The sequence below is a fragment of the Bombus affinis genome, chromosome 15 (genome assembly GCF_024516045.1).
Source record: "Bombus affinis isolate iyBomAffi1 chromosome 15, iyBomAffi1.2, whole genome shotgun sequence".
In the NCBI taxonomy this organism is placed as follows: Eukaryota; Metazoa; Arthropoda; class Insecta; order Hymenoptera; family Apidae; genus Bombus; species Bombus affinis.
Genome location: NC_066358.1, coordinates 10,972,467 through 10,995,805, shown reverse-complemented (window position 1 = coordinate 10,995,805; position 23,339 = coordinate 10,972,467). Strand labels below are relative to the sequence as shown.

At 37.9% G+C, this 23,339-nt stretch overlaps 1 protein-coding gene across 5 annotated transcripts in view; it reads right to left on the bottom strand.

Moving 5' to 3' along the window:
- Nucleotides 1–23,339, bottom strand: part of LOC126924882 (octopamine receptor beta-3R-like) — an 83,810-nt gene that overhangs the window by 2,401 nt on the left and 58,070 nt on the right. For 3 of the 5 annotated variants that reach the window (XR_007713739.1, XR_007713740.1, XR_007713741.1), the window contains exon 1: nt 17,328–21,280. The exons of 1 other annotated variant lie outside the window; for it this stretch is intronic. Coding sequence is in view for 1 of the 4 variants with exons in the window: in XM_050739833.1 (XP_050595790.1) it covers nt 4,707–4,717 (11 nt within the window). In the remaining 3 variants the exon portion in view is untranslated. Of the gene's footprint in view, nt 1–4,467; nt 4,718–17,327; nt 21,281–23,339 lie in introns of those variants that run through there. One more of the 5 variants, XM_050739833.1, reaches the window with a different exon arrangement.

Below are 23,339 nucleotides of genomic sequence, written 5' to 3'. Positions count from 1 at the left end.
TAAGACGATCGCCAGATGTCAACGCATCTTCTTCACAGTATATGTTTAACTGGCCGAGGACCCGGTACAAATCTTAAGTTTCGGTTATATAAAGTCCTTCAAATAGACAAATAGTCTTTATCCCAACTACGGGAAGATAAGAGAAATCTATCCTTCCACGAACGACGCTTCCCGCTAGCAACTTTCCCCCAAGGGCGGCTAGCATCCTTCTCTAACCACCAACATGGAAATTGACCAATTAACAGTAACGTCAATTTCCCTCGAACGAAGACTTTTCTCTGCGAATCCGATGATCTTGTGCCCTTAGTCACACCCATCGTAATTTTCCTCGACAGCGTCACAGTGACGGAGAGGCACTCTCTTGTACGATCTCATCAACGATTGAAGTATCATTCTTATACGTAGTGATTGCTCCATGCATCAACATTGAGTACAACTTAAAGGCTAAAGAAGAGTAGAGTTCGTCAGCCCGTTGATAACGTCTAATGCAAATGGGGATTCGTTTCACGCCCTTAACCCTAACTCTAATCTTAACCCGACATATATATCGCTCCGTTGAAGAAAAAAAAAAGATACTTCTATGTTTAATCGTTTCAAAGTTATGACCGCTCCATGAGATATTAGTTACGTGAAATATTCTGCACATTTGCCACGCATATTAATGATATACATACAAATCACAAATCCAATCGGTTCGATCTCAATGTTGTATATTAATATTTTAAAAAGATAACACAATTTTAATATTCTTAACAGCAATAGAAGCGTTTTGAACAAAACTCCAGATACCATTGTCTTTCGATATTCAAACAGTTCGTAATTAATGGAAAGAAAAGACAAGGACAATGCCAATTTTTTTACTCGTGGATCAACTCTAGTATACGACATGGATTCGTTTTGTCAGATACTTTGCTCGTACGCATCGTGCGCAACGTTATTAGAACTATTCGTTCGCGACGAAGGGAAACACTTGTCTTAATTTCAGTTAATTAATTTCAACCAAACTTCTAGGAACGTGAATTCCGTGCTTTGGGCAATTTGAACGTCTGCGAACCTATGTTGGAAGATAATTGCACGCGAAGAAAAGAGAAGAAAATAGAAGAAAAGAGAAGGAAAGAGAAGAAAAGAGAAGGAAAGAGAAGAAAAGAGAAGGAAAGAGAAGAAAAGAGAAGGAAAGAGAAGAAAGATGGCCGGATGTACGATAGGCGGATACGCACGTGCAAACTTTTCGCATAGACGTTCCTCCTGTTCAGAGCGACAGGGTACGGTTTTAACATTAAAGCAAACAACGGTGGTTGGAGCACCGGGCGAGACAAGTTGTACGCATATTTAGCTTGGCCGAAAAACGTCTTTCTCTCAGGGTATTCGAAGCAAAACGCAAACAGTCAACGACCTGACCTTCAATAATGTATATACTCGTCTGAAGTGGAATTACGCGGAGGAAGCAACGTTCTCTTCGGTCTCTTCATGAATATTTGATATTTCATGTGTATATGCGTATATGTTTACGTTCGTGGGAAAGGCAATAACGCGATAACGATTGGTTTGACGGTTTTCCGAGATGGAAATTTCGGATAACAGAGTACTTTTCGTACTATCGTTATTAGCTTAACAACGTCCGGTGTTGTATCCATATGTTATTGAAGAAATTGAAAGACGACAGAAATATTTTAATAACGAATTAATGGGTAATTAACGATGGGCTTACCTTTTTCAAAATCAACTTACTCTTTTCAACTTCACCCGATACCAGCAACCTGTAGTCAGTTACTACGATAGAATTGCTTTTTATAACATTCAAGTTGTAGAAGAAGAATTTGGCTAACATTTTCATGGAAAATATACGGAAAGAATAAGGATGAGAGGAAGCGACAACGAGTAATAAATAATTGGAATGCAGTAGCAGCTGAAATTTCTCCACTACGATCTATGCTCCAAACGATCTAACTTCTGCTTCTGTCCCAAATGAACTCGCCGAGTTTCGCAACTTATCGCTCGCTCCGTTTACCGTAAAGTCCAACCACACAAACATTCTATCCGCAAACAATCCGGCTTCTCGTCATCCGGCGGATCTGACGTAGTTCATCCGAAACAGCATTGCCTGAAACCACCTGCCGTAATAGGGAAAAGGCAGAATCCGGCTTGCAAAATCCTTCGCCCCGACCTAGAACCGTATTCTCCGAACGAACTTCATAATCCCAGGTTGCCAGGTGTCAAACGCAAAATCGGACATCTAGAACTTGTCAGCTGGAGATAGATGCAACCAGTATCGATAAGGGAGGAGTAATAAGAAATGTAAGGCCGGCTTCTAACGAAAGAGTCGGACAATCCTGGGTCGAAAGCCACTGGTGTCACATCTCCCGGCAATAGTTGAATCGGTTAGTCAATGCTGATTATTAATAAAATCCTTTTAATTTAATCGGCCACATATTAACAGAAGGATCACAAACGAATCTTTCGTATTCGTCCTCTCGTGGTCTGATATAGCTGTCAGTAAAATTTACTAACACAAAATTCGCTACGCTATAGATTCCATCGTCTTTTATCGTCTTTTATCGTCTCATCTTAAAAGTCTCATTAGGGATGATCAAATTTCTTGCGACGACCACACGCAACGAATGTTATAATCTGCTTCCTTCGAATTCATCGCGGTTACAAGAATGTCAACAAGCACAGTGTGAAGACAAAGCCTAATAAGCTTGCTGGTGTAACGCAGTTAAGAACGATTGTTTGGTCGTATAACCGTCTTTAACTGTAGAAGGTAAAAAAGTAAATTTTATCAAGTCGTAATTGAGTAATAATAAGTGAAAAGATAAATGGATAATAAGTTGAGGAAAAATAAGTACCTTGTAATTTTTTAACTCGTTACAATGCTAACGAAGTGTCGAAAAGTTTCGAATAATGCGCATGATATAAGCTTTGGCGAGCCACTTTCAACGAATCCCAATCCATATAATTTATATATATATAGTATAGACCGTTCGAATACCTTCTCGTTACTCACGATAACCACTCCCATTATACCTGTGGCGGCACTCGACCTCGGAAATTTCCAACGGGTTCGCGGCACAAAGCGCTTTATCTTAAAAGCGCTATGCCGACAAGCCTCATGTGCCATCGATATCCCTACGGCTCTTTCGCCGAATTTTCGAGAGTACGCATACGCGGCAATCGTCGCGGACTTTTAACAAACGCGCGCGATATCGATTGCCAACAAAGAAAAGAATCGGCGTGGCTTTTGAATAAAAGAGATTCCAGTCTGCCCCGAGCTGCGAAGTGCGAAAGATTACGCGAAGCGAACGTAGAGAGACGAGTAGTCGACTTTCGATAACCAGCATTAAGCATTGTCTGTTATCAAGCGTTGTTAATCGTTAACTGTTGTCAATCGTTGCTTGTTGTTAATTGTTATTTGTCGTCAGTTGTTAAAAAGTCAATAAACGTTTTTGTTGAACATCTAAGTATTCCTTCCGCACCTATCATGACATACCACTTCATACCAAATTTTCGCTGATACTTTCAAAGAATCGTCAATTTCCAGGGAGAAGATGACAGAAAACGGCCATCGGTCCTCGGTCGTCGATAAACCTCCATCGAACATGCATATTACGCAGGAAATCGAGCCAGTCCCCCCGATATCCACGTCGTCCGTGTGCCTATTCACATTTCCGCCGGAACTACGGCATTTCGTGTGCCATTAATTACGCCCATTGAAGCTTCGCATCTCCATTTTCGAACGCGCATTTCTCACGTGGTATCTGCTATGCTGTCGAGTGATCTAGACCTTGAATCTTCACTACACTCGCTATGATCGTACTATGATCATGCGCTATCTATGATCTACGCCTGTAATCTGATTAGTCTACGTCGAATTAATCAAAGTTAACTTTTCTTGGTTTCGTGTTGTTTGTACTATTTATTATACATTAACAAACAAACAAATTTCTTTCCTTTGCAATTAGTAAGAATAATTGGTTTAAACGGGGCTTCTAATAGATATAACGAATGGTTTGACTTAATATTATTGTTGCTGAATTGATTTTCTTGCTTGATAATTTTTTTTATTTACAACTTAGCTATCTAATTATGTACGATAGGGATTACTATAAAGATAATCGTTTCGATATATTGCGAATTTTACGAAAAGTTTGGTAGAACTCGGTAGAACGTTTCGGAAATGACTAATTTTTCTCTTGGTCTGATCAGTATCTCTTCTATATATATACATCTGTTTCAGACGGGGATTAGGCAAATAGGCTGGAATACTTTTAACGACGAATATATTACTATGTTGCTGATACCGGAAAGTAGGTACTTATAGCAATTAGTTTGTACGTGATGGTGAAGAAAGATACATAAACATTATATATTTACTTACGTTGAAATAAATTAAAAATAGAAAACAAAATAATTACGTACTTTACGTGCTTTATGTAATAATATAAAATACGAGATAATTAACATGATCAACGTGATATCATACCGTACGTAACACAGCAATGTGAAGAGAGATACGATACAATGTAGCATTATATTAAGAACGTGAGCTGATAGCAATGTAATAATATTATTATAAGCAGATATAGATCGTTCGGATGCTCGTAATAAAGCAGACAAAATCAATTTACATGATAACTCTAAAGAACATAAAAATTCTTTTGCCTCCTTCTGTGTGCTTAGTTTGTTGGTCCCGTTAGCCTGTTCTAATTCTAGCCATTTCCTGGAAAGAGGTAGAAGGTTTTATCAACACTGTTGCTTTGAGCGGGCTAATTTAACTGCAATTGCCATTACTTTAATAAATGTGCTAATGACACCCTTTTGCCGACTACACACTGGTCGAGTATAAATGTCTCTCGTTGTGAATTTTATTTGTTCTCCTGGCAATTGCGATAATCGTTATAGGAATATTAGAGATTTTGAATATTATTGCTAGTTACTCTGTACACGCTAGTGACGTTTTACATTATCCGATTTGATAGGTGAGCAAAATTTTTCCCTCGTTAAAAGTGCAGCTTTCTTCAAAATGGTAATTTGTAATCAATCGTAATTTGTAATCGTAATTACTCGCAGCGACCGTCAACTCGACCGTTTGTTCGTGTGATAGCACAAGGACTAATAGCACAACGACTAATAATAACGTTCGAACAACTCGAATAGGAACAACGGGTGTAGCATCAACTCGATTTGACAAGCCACCCTCTCGGTTTTTTTAATCCGATTGGCCAATCAAATGAAACGATTTCCGGTTAGATCTAGCGGATGATGGAGCATCCGGTTGGAACTTCCGAGTTGAGTGAGTCATCAGTTTGATCAGCCAACATCGAAACCGAAACATCGCTCGGTATGATCGGAGACAGTAATGCCAACGAAGTTAGCCAACATAGCTACTTGAATTGTATACAATGTATATGATGTAACGATTGTATACAGGTATTTGTTTCTTAGTTGTGTTCTATTTTGTTGGATCTCGTTGCATTCTTTTTAGCAGATCGTCAAAAGTAAATGCGGACACAGTAAAGTGAAAAAATGTTATTTCACCTCTTCTGAATCGAGACAATCGAGAATCTGATAGGAACGTAATTCATACTTTCTTTATGACGACGTGCAATAGCAAAACCCAATGGGAAACGTATTCCTGTGCACCTCGCTAGATCCCGCGAATAGCAGAATAGACGAATAAACGAAGGAAATAAGCGCGGAGTTGATTTGTATCGATGAAGATACGTGGAAGTTACCGATTCGGCAGTATTGGTCAAACGACCGCGTCGACATTTTTGTAATTCGTTATCGAATCGAAAAGACCAAGGAGGTGTTTATTTAAAATTGCCACATCAACAAATCGCGACTAATCGAGTAATTCGAAATGCAGAATTAACGACCTCGAAGTAACTAAATAATATTTGAACTTGAAAGTAACAAGAAGAAAGGAAAGCCGGATGAACGTTCATTGTCTTTCAGATAATTAAAAACTATGCGACGCTTTCATTTACATCTGCTTTTCAAGCGTACGCTTTTTATTTAGCTCGCTCAACGAGATAGAGAAACGAGGCGCTCGTTACTTGGAATCTATGCAGTTGTTATTAAGGTTTCATCAAGCAACCGGTCGTTACGTTAAGATGTACCCCATAAACGATTCCACCCTCACCTTCGTGGAATCAACTCGGTCTATATTCATGATCGCGGCTATAATTTAAAGGCCACTGGCTGCCGCCACCACCCAAGGTTCAACGTTCCTATCTATCTCGTTTTACGCTTCTCTTCGAACCTATTAACTGAGAAAGACGGGTTAACTCCCCGGTTAAATTACGATGAAATACAGAGTCTTTGTTGCTCGATGCATAGCTACATTTACTTGTAATTCGCCACTGAACAGAGTACAGTAAATTTAATATCCTTGCTACGATCTTTTCGCATCTTAGTAAGTTATGTAGAGTATACGATACCTGTTCGTCAGATATTTTCTACCTATTCTGCCTATTCTACCTATTCTACTTATTCTACCTATTCTACCTATTCTACCTATTCTACCTATTCTACCTATTCTATCTATTCTACCTATTCTACCTACTCTATCTATTCTACCTATTCTACTGTGTAGGTTTAAACGCTCAAGTGTGAACATGCATTTATAATCTTTAATTTTCAGTCTCTATTTGCGATAAAAATCAGTGATAGAAAATGAAGATAAAGTGAAAAAAATGGGATTTCAAATATTTGAAATAAAGTAAAAGAAGGTTAAATGGAAAGTATTGAAAGAAAAATTGAACAAGTACTGTACTTTTAACCTAATAATGAAGTTGAAATAATGAGTGAAAATAGACAGACGGCAGAAATTGAAAATAAAATAAAAAGGTAAGAGAAAAGTGAAGTATGTACGTATATATAGTGTGGGAAAAGAATAAAGGAAGAATAGGAATGAGAGAAAAATATTACACGAGCTAAACGGAACAAGATATACGAAATATAGGGAAAGCAATATACATATCACGGAACGAAAACACTAAACAGAGTGAAATAAATACGGAAAAAGTATAGAGCAAGGAAAAAGTAAAGCAAAAGCTACACAGCTGAGCTTAAAAAAGCTGCACAATAAATATGTAGAGTAAAATGTAAGGTAAAGGGGGCAATATTTTGCGCGAGCTGAGCAAAAGATGCGAAATATAAGAAGGAAGATTTATTTTCTACGTTATATACGTTATATATTATGTTATACGTTATAGAACGTATTATCGTTAATAGAACGAGTTGGCCGAACGAGTTGTAATTGATGCTAATACGATCAAACAACCAAGTGGAAAGTGGAAAGCTTAAACGTGGACTTGGTGCGTTCGAAGGAATTCCTTTGACGTTCATCGAAGATCGATCGCTTTCCCCTTAAGCTTGGACAAAACTTGAACGATCATCGTGAGTCCCACTAGTGACGGCTGATGAGCGCAATTCGATTGAAATCGCTGCTTGAAATCACAAACTATCTGTTCAACATTATCACGAGTCTACGTTACCGAATATCGTTAACACGTGTTGCGAAGACAAGGCTTTCGAGGTATTGGGCAAGGCAGAAGAAAGCAAGATGATAAATGTATGGAATAGATTGGAATAATAGTGGAGAACCGATAGGCATCGAAATATACGTATACGATGAATCTCTCTATTCCTCTCTAGTATATTTTACTACTACTACTATATTTTAAAGTGAAATTTACAGTGTCGCTAATGACAATCGATGTTGAGTAGCGTTAAGGAGTAACGTTGAAACGAATTAGAAAACAAACATGCATTATGCTATATGTAGATTGTAAATTTTCGTCAGGCTTTATACTTCATTTTCAGTGACAAATTTCTGTAGTTATATAAACGTGCTACTATATATAAATGATACTATATGTAAATGATATCATATATAAATGATGCTATATATAAACGAATGATAGAAAATTAAATTGGATTTAATTAATCAGTACGCGAACGTTATAACAAAGCCAGTAAGCGTGACAATACCTTTGGTAGCCGCTATAGGTATAAATAGGGATTAACATCGTCTCAGGGACATCGGTTTGCGCGAGACACACTTTCCTCGATGCGGACAGATGCGCGACAAGGCTAGGATCACGCGACACGCGTTAAACTACGCTTGAAAATTTCTATGCATCTTTCCCATTGTGTCTTTCTTTCTTTTTTTTTTCCTTTTTTCAATTCCATTGTGCGGTGATTTTTTCTATTTTCAAAGAAACGGCCCTCCGTTTTCACGCGAACGGGACATTGCAATGTTGTCTGAGAATTTGTTAACCTTATTCCGTTGTACGAAGCGTAATCATTTAGCGGAATCTTGCAAAGAAGCTCTTTCTTTTATAGCGTTCGATCGATATTGATTATCGTTTTAAATATATCGTATGCTAATTAGGATTGGAAACGGAAATGTTATTATCTTCGTTAATCAATTATTTTACCGATGATTTTTATGCACATTTCTATGACCACAGCTAGAGAAACAGAAGCAGCCCTCGAGAAATTTGATTTCCACGATTTGAATATTACAACGAGCATTTTACTGCAGACATTTCAGACATTTCAGACATTTCAGGCATTTCAGACATTTTGCACGCTCGTTTATAACATACATTGCGTGCATACTTTCCATATCTAGCACTCTTAATGACTGCATAGCGATACTGCAATTCCGTTACTTTACTGTACAAAGAGAATTGTTCCAATAAATTAATTTCAAACCGGATGGTTACTATCGTTCATGGAATTGTCAGTGGCAAAGAATAATTTCTCGATTCTCAATAATAGGTTCACAATGATCCTGAATTCAAATTATTTTCATCGTACTAATACTAAACGTATAATACTGAAAACCAAATCGCACAACCACCACGTGTCTCTTGTTGGCCAGCGGAAAGTAGCGAAGCCTAGTTTAATCTATTCGATTAACCGGCGATAAGTTGATCGGCAACTTATCGACTTGGGAAAGGATGGTCGAATAAAGTTCAAGTAAACAATCCACGTTTGTCGAATCGCTTGCTCTAGAACTCGGTGAGTCGGGAGAGGAGCCGTAAAATGACGGTTCGCTTCGACGACGATCACGCAGCTTGAATAAGGCAAACTTAAAAGGGTAAAGGGGCGGAAAACGGAGAAAGTAGGAGGCAAAGAAATTCCGGGATATGGTGGAAACGCGTGGCCAAAAGTTTGTTGATCATCGCGATAGCGATATGTTCCGTAATGAATTCCGAAGATCGTGTCTTTCAGCTTTATCTTTTAGTTTTAGCGATTTAAAAGTCTTTCGAAGTGTAGGAGAATCACGTTTGACGATATGAAAGCGCGACGATCCAGTCAGGATGAAAGTGAACTTCACGGTGAAACGCGGAGCATTGAATATAAACGATGAAGATGGAACGAACGAACGAAGCGAATAGTTGCTGTCATTCGACGTTAATAAATCAATTTTCGCCTGTTCTCATCAATCAATGAAACTCGAGTGTCGCGTCGATGTTTGACGAAGCTTATGAATACGAAGAGAATTTTTATCATCAGGCATGATGAATGCCAATGCATCAGTATCAAACGCATTATTCAATAAGATTAGATCACTGATTATGGAAGAGTGGATATGTAGGATATGTAGGAGTAATATCTATTTTTGGAATTTAAGACAACATTTTCGATATATCTGTTTTAATGTAATGTGGAAATAAATTGCAGAGAAAATTCTATTCTTATGTAACGACGATTGGCAATCCCGTACTCGAAGTAAACAATAATCGAACGCTTAATTAACCAATCTGATTTAGATTGGAAATAATGGAAACATTACATCTTTGTATAAAATACGAACCTAGATACGCTTATCGTGCTTTCGGAAAAGCGATAACGGTTGAATTCGATCGAGGAACTGTAAGTTATAAAAGAAGTTGGAAAATTTATCGAAAATTGCCTTTTCTTCGGAAATGTCGTGACGCTTTTTAAATACAACAAAAAGAGAACGATTACGCGATAGACGGCAAAGATATTTCAAGTATCGAGCCACAAATCAACACGATACACGTACGTATAATATAATATAAGCTAAATGCAGAAGCAAAAGCGACTAATTCGCAGTGCAGACGGATAATTTCCTGGTGGAACGTGTCATCCTATCGGAAGCCAAGTATCGAGCGATCAGACGAGCAAATGTCGACCAAATGATTTCAATTTCTTCGCTTTGATATAGAATGGAGCGAATACTTTCGCCAGTCATTGTATCATCTTTGTTCGTTGTCTATTTTACTCTTTTACACCCCTTTTACGCAGACGCTTCTCGACGTCTCACTTTCCGCCACTACCTTCCGCTTGAATGAATTCCGTCCGATGAATTTCACATCAGTCCAAAAACCAATAAGACTTGCTTCCAATTTCCAATATTTCCACCTCTTTCCTCTTGTATTATTTTTACCGGTGCAAGACGGAGAAAGAAAAACTATTCCGTTCAATGTGAAATTTTCGACTTCAGGAAGATTCGCTGTAAAAATGTTAGTTGTTATAAAAGAATTGCGTTAGCAAAATATCGACTAATTAAGCTATAAACGTGTATTTGCTCTTTATGAAACTGGTCCTAATTTTAGTGCGTCGCGTCTTCTTTAGAAAAACACGAGACAACCGTTTCAATGAAAATCTCTATTGTCAACCATGTTCGAAATTATCCCGTACCATATTTTTACTCTTCTTCTATCGAAACTCGATTTAATATAGGAATACGACATAAGATTGGCCTTTTCGACAAAGCTTATTGGTTATTGCGCCGACCGCAACGTAGCAACGATATTTTCGAATAACCGAAATAATTCTTTAATAACTTGCGTTATCATTTTTCGATAATGCCATACTTAAACTGCACGATGCTTAACGGATTAAGTAGGACCCAGCTACGAGAAAATATTGAACGCAACTCGAACCACAAACGCTTATGAAATAACGAAAGAAGATTTATTCCCACAGTCTGAAACTCCGTTCGATCCTGCAAACGTTAACGTTCAGAATTGTTCGTTTTGTGGTTTTGTCCGGGCCACGTAAATTTACGTACATCGAAATAATAACTTCTCCTCTTTGTTGTCCAGCTTTGTCGTTCAGGTAAACGCACAACGTGAAGCAACAAAACGCATTCGACGGCCTCTTCTTAAAAATCACTTATCGTGCAGGTAAAAAGTTTCGTGAAATTCCCATTAAGTTGCTTCGAGGGGAGAAAAATTGGCCGGGCCGACGATCGTGCATTCGCTTCGCGACGTGCGGGAACGAATAACGCGTTCGAGGGATTGAAAGAGCGACCTTCGGGTGAGAAAGGCACGGTGACTTGGCAGAAAGAGAAAATAATACCGACGGTAGCGAGCAAGTTCAAGAGGGCTGGATCTACATGCTGCAATATTCATAGAGACGACACGGTGACCGCGATCGGATGCCGACAGACGTTTGCGTATGCAAATCGCTCGGGACGATAAGGCTGAATCGGACCGGATAACCGTAGAATACGACGCGACCTGCAACCACCGCAAAATCCGCGTATTACCGCCTGGTTTGATCGATTTTCATCGACATTGTGTTTCTTCGTGATTTTCCACGCTAAGCTTTATCCATACAAGTATAATGTTTTTGGCACGTACGATATCATATTAACTTAATTATTTTGTTTTCTCTCGTGTTGTTTTTACAACGCACGAGTGCTGTCCTCGGCATTACTTTCTACGGTAACGGACGAAATAAAGCTATCTGGACAAGGAGCAGGGTGGCGAAGGCGAAGATTGATATAACTCGTGATCGAAAGTTTACGCGCCTCGAGGATCACGATTTCGTAAGCGTGACAAACTGTTAACTCTCGAGATACATATTAAGAAAAATATATTAGTACTGCTCTACGTTGTATCCTGTCTAGGTGAATAAGTGAATGAAAGAAATCTATGAGTTTGTTGTTTAGTTTAGGCGTCTGTTATAAGAATTTTTATTTCATCACGATCAAAATGATCTCTCACGAGTCATTTAAAAGAGAATGTAAATGATTCGAATCAGGAAATATCCTTAAAAGCTGAAGAACAACAAACGATTCGTGTAATTTGAATATTCAACGAAATGATAATACTTAAGTCGCAAGCGTAGAAACATTTACGTAATCGTAACAACGTGCATTCTTCCGAAGAGTGAACTCATGCCTTCTTAGAATAATGACTAATTGATTTTTCAGGCGATTCGTGTAAACGTGAGGTGTGATTTTTTTTACTTCTGCGTAAATTAAAATGACATTTCACGTTACGAACGACTCAAAGTGAATATTCGTTTGCCTGCTAAAGACTTAACGTGGCAGAAGCCTGATATTTAAATAGCAACGAGTCCATTGTCATTATTTCTTCAATAATGTTCCTCGCTTTAAGAAAGATTTTGTCGAATCGTTAATGTATACTCGTAGTTATAACTCATAATTTACGAAATAGAAATTCAAAGTGTAATGTTTAAACTTTCTCAGAGCTTGAAAATTGATCCGTAATAAAATCATTTGTGAATCAAAGTAATAAAGTATCAGTAATAAAGTATTCGTTGTCGTTATTACGCGAAGCAACTATGAACGAATTTTTCATTTCGCCAAAGCTCGATTACGCTTGCAGCGTTATCGTTGAAATTAGCCTGCCCAATATCCGGATAGCCCTCAAACGCAAGCACAAACTGCTCGTAGACCCAAACACTTTGCCCTTAACGCGAACATCCATCTTAAAGACCTATAAAGCGCTGGTGTTTGTCACAGTCAGTTCTCAACTCAGTCCTCAGTTCGGACCAAAATGGCAATTTCCAAGCGGATGAACGAATCAGCAATTTCGAACGCGAATCAAGGATTTTAGTAGAATTTTACGCTATATTACGGTCGTAATTTACTTATTACTAGGATCTGGGGCCCCCTTCGTACGCTGATATTTTCAAAGTTGTTTTCGATACGTATGATGGGTGAATAATCGATGATCTACGATACAGAGTGATTCTGAAATCGTAGAACAACGAGCAAAGCGTCAATTGCATAGAACAACTGCATAGAACAACTGCATAGAACAACTGCATAAAACAACTGCATAAAACAACTGCATAAAACAACTGCAAAAAGAAATTTCTACCTACCTACATACATACATACATACATACATACATACCTACTACCTATGTGCTGCGTGTTTACACAGCGTTTACGTAGCGTCTACGTAGCGTCTACGTAGCGTTTACGTAGCGTTTACGATAGCGTGCTAAGCCACAAATATTTGAAAAAGATTTATCGTTGCGTGACACAATTCTTTTTGCAAGTGTATCCACGCACTTTGCGTTTCTTCCTTCTCTTTTCTTATTAGAAGATTTATCGGAGCCTAACTAACGTTTGTTCGATTAATTATTGTAAGCAAGTATGAGTATGGAAATGTGGCGTGTGCTTGAAAACGAGATTTCTCGTTTCCTGCCGTTGACGTTCATAGAAGACGAAGATTTCCCGTTCCCCGTATGAAATACATTAACATCGAATTCGTAGTTGACTTTAACGCTCGTTATTTTACTGAACTGCCTTGGTATCTATACCATACAAGTAAATTAAACAAAGAACAATTGTACCGTGCAATGAGAAATATTCAGGAAGGTGTAATGGATGATTACAACGTAGTATGGATCGATCGAAACGAGAAAAAGTCATTTTCTAATACTTGTCGGATACATATTTATGAGAAAACGTTTGTACACGTTGTCTAGCAATAACGTGAATTACCTTGTACAGATAGGTATCATCTAGCGATCGTCAAACGCGTTTCGATAGCGGTACCATTATTTACATTCTGAAGAAATTGGCTAGCAATGTCGCCGAACTATACCATACATATATATATATATATATATATATATATACACACACACCACCGACATATACACACATATGTACATATGTATATATGATGTCGGGCTATAATTTCTAATAACACGACTTGTATCCGGAAGGCTCGAATTACAGCAACGATTTCCAAGGCGATTCCGGTGCGAGCGTTCGTAATGAAACGCACTCGCGGAACGAACGCCAGTCGGTTCACCAATAAAGAGGTTAACCATCGACCGACACGGATCTATTTTCTCGATAAAGCCTCTTACGTACGCGTGCCAGTCCTCGTCGTTCTGTCAATGAATTACGTACTTTCGCAACCGTATGCACACGTCCTTGTTCACGATCAAACGACGAACTTGCGGATAAATAAAGAACGGTTTGCGTAATCGTGAGGCATGATGTATGTTTAAAACTGGGAAACCGAGCTCGTCTAACTCGTATGGAAGAAAGACGTTCGTTGGCATGTGAATACAGTATCTTACGCTGTGGACGAAACGTGTATAGTGTACGCGTTTATCGACGGTCATTCGAACAAACATTGTATACCCACTTTTGATGAAATTTCATTTTTTATACGTGACAAGTGGTTCTTGACTGTCTCTTTATGCTGCATAAAATGAACATTTCTACCTGTTCCATAAATTCTTCTCTCAATAATAATTATTTTTTTCTTTATTGTGTTTACGATCAACGAGTGTTGACGCAATGAAAGATACTCTTGTGTCGCGATTACAAGAGTAACTTACTATTTATTACAAACGAAAAATTGCAAGTAAAAAAGCCGGACTCGCTTTGACAATCAGGTCTTTAAGCGTTTCAGGGAAAAACGTTTCGAGTCTGTTTACATTCTCTTTGTGGAAAATAAAGTATTCTCGGTACATACTATTTTAGTAACAATGGTATTTTAGTAATAAGTATTCCTGTTCACGTCGTAATATTATGTTACATAACGTGGCTTTATCTGACAATATTCCTCTTCGCACTGGATGGAAAATTATAAAGGGTACGTTTAAATAAATTCCTTCGTTTGTCGGTGAAACAGTAGCAGTAACAGTCATAGTTTGTATGAAACTCGTGTGATGGGGAGTTTGCAATCTTACATAGATAAAAGATACGAGACACGTCCTTTTGACGCCACGGGATATTGCATTCGGTCATCCTCTGTTCTTCCTTATAACGTTATAACGTATATTGGACTTTCTGTCTGCCTGGATTCCCGGATATAACGCGTCACAACTTCCGCGTTTGCATACGTCTCGTCTTTCGCGTAACGCGTGAAATGAACTCGTCTCTCGAACGAAACGCACGAAATGCTACAAAGTGCTACGAAATGTTTATGTTTCTCTCGTAAACGTAGTAGAACTGAAACGACCTCTCCCGAGTATTAAGCATTAAAATCTATTTTTTGTTTCCATTTCGGCAACGGTAAAACGTTTCTTAATAAATTCTTGTATATTTTTCATCGATAAACGAATGATGTCGGAAATGAAAGAAACTTGCTTCTTTTAACGCGTCTGTAGTTTTTTAACATTAGAATTTTGAACGCGTCTATTTTTCCTGAATGAAAAACTTCAACGGGTATATTACCTTAATGGACAAATAGTATCCCGTGTACATTACCGTTGTAAGATACGTGGACACTTGTTTGATAGAATGTCGTATAGATACGAAATTCCAAACGAAGATGACAATAAAACCATTTTCCGACTTCTTTTATGTCACTTGGTGGCAAAGAAGAAGTATCTTAATACGAAACGGTCGAAGAAGGCGTATAACGTATAACGTTTTGTAAGCTGCGAATAATGTCAATTTAAATGTTATGTTAGCTTAACTTGATTAACATCGGCCCGACAAATACTTCAATGTTTACGTATATTGATTGACTGCTGAAACGTAAGGATAATTACTGTCTTACGTGTAAAAGACGGTAAACGTGTCGCGTTTATCGTGTTTCTGATCCATGGCCTCCAAATAGGAAACTCTGACTTTACCTTTTATTAAAATTGTCCTAGAATACGGCGACACGATAACATTTCCTTCTAAAATGTTAGTATGCAATTTAAAAGTCGACATTTGTATGTGTCAAACGTTATGGAAGAATTCTCTCATTTAAGAAATTCGTTATCCTCGACTCGTCTGATTATCACACTCTGTTTAAGATGATGGAACATAGATAGATAGATGATAGACTACTATCAGTTAATTCTAGCAATAATATTTAAAACCGGTTGCACGAATTTAATTTTCATATATCATAGACTTGAAGTTTGAGGTAAACTATTTAAATTTCGTACGACGTAAGATGATGCCAAGACTTTCTTTTAATCATTATTATGCCGCTAATTCATATATGTTAATAGCATAATAAATGCGTAATATCATTGTAGTAGCATTCGTGTTGATAAAAGTCGAGCAAAAGAACAGCAACGTTCATTTATATTTGGTGATTTCAGAAAAAAAAGTGTCAATGAAGCACTGGAAATTAAAATGTCTTGCATTTTGTAAAATATTTATGAAAATATCAAATTTATGCAGGATAACGTTGTTGCTAGTAAATAATAGTAAGAAATTAAAAATTCGGAATCTTGTCTTTTCTTTTACATTGGTCACGATAGTGAATTTAGACAATGAGAGAAAAAACTCGTTCAAGTATTACGGAATGGTTTATTTATATTTCAGAAAACGTGCTTCTAATTTTACAGACAGATAACGAACGAGTTCTCCTCTATTTGTATATAACGATTTTGGAAAAACAAACACGTCCTCACTTCCAACTGACTAATGAATAGTAGAATTTTAATAAAAGTGACGATGCAATTTTAAAATGTCGCGCTATTCATATATACGTGATAGAGCAAGAGTACGTATCTCTTCCCTTTGCTTCTTTCTCTTACGGAGTAAATGTGAACGAGAGAGAAAGAATCATGATCCGTATTCATAACGAATAAAAAGGAAAAGTTTTAAAAGTTCATTTATATTTAATTTAGAAATATGCCATAAATATTATCTATTCGATGGATCAGACATTATTAATGATACACGATTTTATCCATAATTTTATGAAAGAGGGGGAGAGAGAGAGAGAGAGAGAGAGAGAGAGAATCTTGTAAACTAAAATAAAAGCGGGGTAGATGTCACCTCCTGTGATCAACATACACACACGTAGGAATTGGCGATGTAAACTAAAGTTGCGCGATATAGCAACGTGGGAAAGATCTCGAAATAAAGGAACAGGTTGCAGAAATAGCGTTGACAAATATATGATATAGTTGATTCACGAGAATTTAGAAATAACGAGTAACTTGACGAGATCGCGCTTGAAGCGATTTTGAATATTTATCTGACAATGAAACGAATTTTCGAAGCAAAGTGTTCCGACAAGAATCGATGTCGTTGAAAAAAAGTAAACAAGCTAGAAGCAACGTGAAATCCGCGTCCGAATAAAAAATATTTCCGGAGCTTTTACCGCTTCGTCCACTTTTCATAAAATCTTCGTTACTTCGTTAACTTCGTTTCTTCGTGAAAAATTCTCCCCTCGAAAGAGGGGTTTTTCTTCCACTTGTGACAAAATTCCATCTTCGAATTACGACGAATCAAAATACGATAATTAAAAAACCATTGTCCCAGTTTTTAAAAGCACAAATTTTACAAATCTCGTTGTACTGGCAATTTAGATATATCGAGTTTAACACTAGAAAACTCCAACCACAACAGAGATCATATATTCATTTTAATCGCAGGATTCCGCGCTGAAACATTTTCGATAATCCCATTTTACCGATAGAAGTTGTTCGATTAAATCTTTCTAAGAAGATTCGATAAAGTTGTTGTACTTTTATAGACGACGATGCCTAGCACGAGCCAGGAAAGCCAAGTTGATTCATTCTTAAAAATCGTCCGCAATTATTCTGAGCAACGTGCCAAAGAACAGGAAAATGTTGGGCTTTCTAAAAATATTTTCAAGACTCTGGATTTTTAGGTGATCATAATTACTTTGCTCGATATAGAGAAGAGTGAAATTCGACGTTTATTAAATCTTCATATACGTATAAAAATAGCGTGTATCTCGAGCACAATTGTTCATCAAAAATTCACGCCTCAAATTACCAGTGAAGGGGCAGATCATTTTGAGAGTGTGTCAAAACGCCACAACGAACCGCAAACTGAAAATACACGATTCTTCGTCGTATCGGAACGAACCAACTCGTGTTCTCGGCACGTTTCACAACCGCATTTCACAAAATATTCACAAAATAACGCACAAAATGTATTTCGGCTGTATTTCGTAAGGACGCGCGTCGACAGCGAGACCGTAAGAGATCGAGGTTCCACGCGATTTTAACCGGCAAAGTAACAGCTCGAAGCGTTCATGTTGCACGGACGACGCCGGTAGACTGAGCGTCGCGACGTGCTGCGGCGCCGGGCCTCTCCCCCTCGCACTCGCAACGTCTCAGTCTTTCTCTCTCTCTCTCTTTCTATCTCGTGTGGTACCGCTCTCTTTCTCCGAGTCCCTCTTTTTCCAACTGCCACGCAATGACTTGTCAACGATATTCATCAGCGCTGTTATAAACTTCTTTTAAGCTCTCATTCCTTTAGAAATTTCTGCTTCTCGTTTGAACTTTTCGCTGTAGCGATTTCAGCTACTAGATTTATAAGTAGAATTTTGGTTATTCAAATTAATCGGTTACATGGACATTGCACGGATAACGGAGCAGTTACTTTCTTCGTGTTTATCTTCGCATACAGTCGGTCACAAAAGTCTACATATACGCCTTAAATATAACATATTATAGTAAAGTCGTTAATTTCGCGAATCTTTTCAGCAGATTAGGATACATATTGTAAAATGTCAATAAAATGTAATGCAATGATTTATTCAGTTTCGCCTTTGTCGAGGAAAAAGAAACAAACAAAAATTAACAAACAGCAATAATACAAAAATTACATATACCGTGTATTAGCATCGTTCCGCTTCCTCTACATAAACACAAATAATGGCCCGTCGTTTCCTTGGCATTGATCCAATTAAAGACCCAATTAAATTTATTTCAAAATTTTTCTCAATTAAATGTTTCAGTCTTTCAAATTCTTCTTAGAAATACATCGATATGATTGTACGTACGTATATTAAACGACGTGGATATTAAACAACAGTAATCGGAAATAATTCCTGTGAATGAAATAAGACGAAACGCGATATAGTTTAAATTACATTTGCATGTACGTACATCCCGATAGGCGAAAGAAAATAAACGAATGTCGTTAAGTAAGCCAATACGCAGCAGATTATATCGTGTTTCATATTGTTCCAATCGGATAAAGGAATTAGAATTACATCGGTAATAGTTTTTTCTCTTTTTCATTTATTCGATAAAGTTTGAAAGTAAAAAAGTTCAAACATCAAAGCGTCAAACATATTTTAACCGACATGTTTCCTTTCGTTAAGCCGACTCTCGGACCTCTTTCTCTCTCGCTCGCGCCATCTTCAAGTTCGGCAAAATAGCCTGTTCGCCAAAATACGAATCGAGTCCTGTTCAACGGACGAGATAATTCATCGCCGAGGAGATTCGATTTTCAATCAATTACGAAGAAAATATATACCGTGTCTCGTAATTATATTGTAAAAGTACGCTGGTATGGTTTTCATTTACACAGTATCGCTCGTATTTCACATCCCTCGCTGTAAGAAAACGAAATAAAGGGAAAAGTGGAAAGGTTACAAAGAAGAGGCAATCTATCGGCCTATTTCACGGCTGTCAGTCGCAGCGACACTTATCGAACAAATTGTCCCGTCACTGGCATCATTTCGACGGAATTGAGAGACGGTAGTTAGTCTGCTGGCTGGTTCACCATTTGTCCGGGTATTGCTCTCTTTCGTTTCGCGAGAACGCGGCACACGTTGGTTGTTGTTGTTTCGTGTTCGACATCGATTTAATTTAATTAACCTTGTTTTAACCCGCTATACTAATAATATCTTCGTACGAAGTAGTTTAGTCAAAGTTGAAGTTGCGTCGACAATTGTTGGAGAATTGCCCTCTATTTTATGCTTGATGAGTTTGTGACAGGGTCAAGGTTTGTAGAGAAGAATATCTTCTATTTGCATACAGTCATCGGGTATCATAAACCATCAATTAGCGCACAGTTTTCGCTCGTTTACTCTTGCTGCCTACGGTCGGGTTCTTGCGGTCGCGTCTGGCTATAGGCTATGTTTATACTTTATCCGGAGATGTCTATATCTTTATCTGGAGAAATTCATCTTTCTTCCAGAAGGGACTACTAGCGAAACGTAAAATCGCCTCTTTGATGTCTGTCACCGCATAACATTTAACGGCGAAATCGAACAATTAAATTTCACTAAAATGATTGTGAACATCACGTATTCGCCGCTTTATTTTTCTTTTTGTTTCGTGTACCTATTGTTTCGTGTTATTTGAAAAATAATTATGAATAGTTGCGCGAAAAAGATGCGTAATTCGGATGTTTGTTATTCGATTTAAAAAATACAATGATATTATGATATTTTTTAACGAAATAATTTTCAAACATAAAGGAGTAAAATTAAAAGTAATAATGGAAAGTTATTTTTAATTTCGACGCTACTTCGAGACAACAAGTTAAATGTTTAATAATTTTAATTAGGAGATGCTTGTTCGAGCTTCTTACGAATTCGTTACAACGAGGAATCTATCCTCTGTCGAGTGATGAAAGATAATTGCGTCTCTGGCTATTCCAAAGACTTTGTTGGCGAAATCGATCGATTTCGGAAGCAGTAAAACAAGCTTTATGCATTTTGCAGGATTTCTCGAATTTTCAATTCAATAATTTTTTCAATTCTGCACTAATACGATTCCATTCTTCCCTCCTACACGTAAAATATCGCGCGATACTTTTAAATGTTCGCGTAACAAATCGTCTGTGTATTCATTTACATGTTAGATTCTCTTTGATTTCATGTTTAAAGACTACGGCATAGCTGGAAATTCTAACAAAGACCCACAGACATAGATAGATACAAGCAATTTTAAAATGTATTACTGTTGAATAAAACACCGTTCAAGTAGTATAACCCTATATGTTGGCGGACACGCTATCCACGATTTCGCAATATTCAATGGAAGAGCTTTCTAGATTGGTTACCAGTGGAAAAGACTTCGGATAGACTCTATCCAAGTAGTAAATCACAGTTGGATCGATCAGCAGCGTCTTCTAAATGTATTACCAACGAAGAGAACTTTGTTCAACGAACATAACTGGATATTAGGTCGAACAGCGAGTCCAAGTTGCTGTGTCTCTCAATCGAGGCGATAAAAAAATGTTTCGTAAACGGGGAGTCTTTGCCAATTTGACGAATATAATGGTTAATCAACGAAACTAATGTCTGCAGCTGTAATCCTTTGTAGTCTTCGCGCTGCATACTTACAAACATTTGATAAATGATAATACACTCTATCCTTTTTTAGCAGATTTCGGTACTCTAAAAATACGATTTCGATACACATACGTACAAACACATATGCTATAGGAGAGTGGGGAAAGGGGCGGGGGGGAGAGAGGCGGTGATTGTAAAATTCATCGTTAAAAGTGCTGAATAAAATGTATCAAAGTGGAGAACTTGGAATTGAAACGATATCAAATCTGCTTCTCTGATTAAAAGTTTTATAGCTGCTTGAAATATAAAATTATATTTTCTGTATTCAACATTAAGAGGTTTTCGACACGATTAACAGCTGAAACCCCGAGTAATTGTATTTTGCACCGAATATGTGGTTTTCATACACCTGTGTATGATTATACACATTTCTCAAGTAGGGACAGACGTTTCTCAAGTAGTACGACCTATCGTTTCAACGGACACCTCACAATGGAACCTCATCGAGGATTTTTAGAAAATAGCAAATTTGAATTGAACATATTACGAGCGTGAGGATTGGTTGTAATTTAGAATGCTTGAGTTATGCTTGAGCATAGGTAACACGTGAGAATCGATTCGGGGAGAATGTGGCAAGAATGTCTGTTACGCGTACGAGGTCTTCAGGATCGCGGTATGATCGAAAACTGAGAGAACGCTGTATAAATTGTTGAAGAATCGAGGTAATTTCGAGGCAAAATTCCTACGAGAGAAACACAATTTCAAAAGCTATCGTTATTGTTTTATGGTTGGAACACGTAAAACGCATAACCGACGTCAACCGATGTCGGATAAAAAGACAAATTCCGATATGGGATTGATCGACGACGTGCAAAGACTACAAGCAGAGGAACGATAAACGAAATTTCCTATTGTTTGCAGGAAAGCAGCGTGAAAATTCAGCAAGTTGTCGATCGATGCCACGATACCAAAAAAAAATTGTCTTTCTATTTACAGCTAGCTATTTTATTTGAACCTAACGGATTGTTTATCTTTTCAATTTTGTCAGGTTACGATCTTGCTGTTTAATTATAATCAAAAGATGGACGAGAATGTACATTATCCTTCTGTGCTTTTCATATCGTATCTTAAACTTACTTTTCTATACTTTTCGATTCGATATTTTTCATCGGTGGCCTTCGAATAACTCTGCGACGATAAAGAGAACTTTAATTGAATGGTGTAACTCGATGGCATTCGTAACCAGCAGAATGAAAGTGTTCGGTTTCCAGCCAAGTTGCCGATGCAAAAACGTTTCTCGTGTACCAAAGAAGAAAGAAAGGTTACTTAAACGTGAAAATTCGATAGCGGAGCTGAGCGGACGGTGCAAAGTTGTAACTCACCGGGCTGGAATCAGCCGGCAGAAGAAAGTTCTCCTAGCGAGCGGAAGTTGGCTCAAGCAGTACAAGTTGCCTTGGGATCGTCGAATGCATCGGAAGTGTCGTAACTCTCGACGGAATCAACCGGAAGGAAAAGTCTTGGAGATGCGCTGCTTGCACGAGCGGAAACTTTTTCCTAAGTAGTATAACCCGATTGCGTAACAGACCACACGTACGAGACTGCTACGAAGTTCAGAGAAGGAAGTTTTTAATTACAGCCATTGTTGGCGACGATACTTTCCTCGGCAACAACCTTCTCACGACAGGGCAACTCTCTATCCCTCCTTTCGTTCTTTTTTCGTTTCGTTCGAGTATAAATCGAAGAGTGAAATTGGAACAAGTGACTCTGTAGTTTTTGTTTCGTTCTCGGTTTCGTTAAGGCGAACGTTGCACTGAAAACGAAAAGATCGTTTAAACACGATCATCACGCACCATCAACTTTGTTCCTATTAGTTTTTGAACAACTTGATTCTGCGAATAGATCAGGGAAAAATGTACGTAACTCTTGGAGAAAGAAGAAGAGTCTTTCGTCGTCCGACCGAGGATAACGAGGTAAACGATCAACGCAGAGAGAGAGAGAGAGAGAGAGAGAGAGAGAGAGAGAGAGAGAGAGAGAGAGAGAAAATAATGACGAAAGAGAGATTCGTCAGCGCAAATTAACGTCACACGAACACGATACATCCGCGTTTAA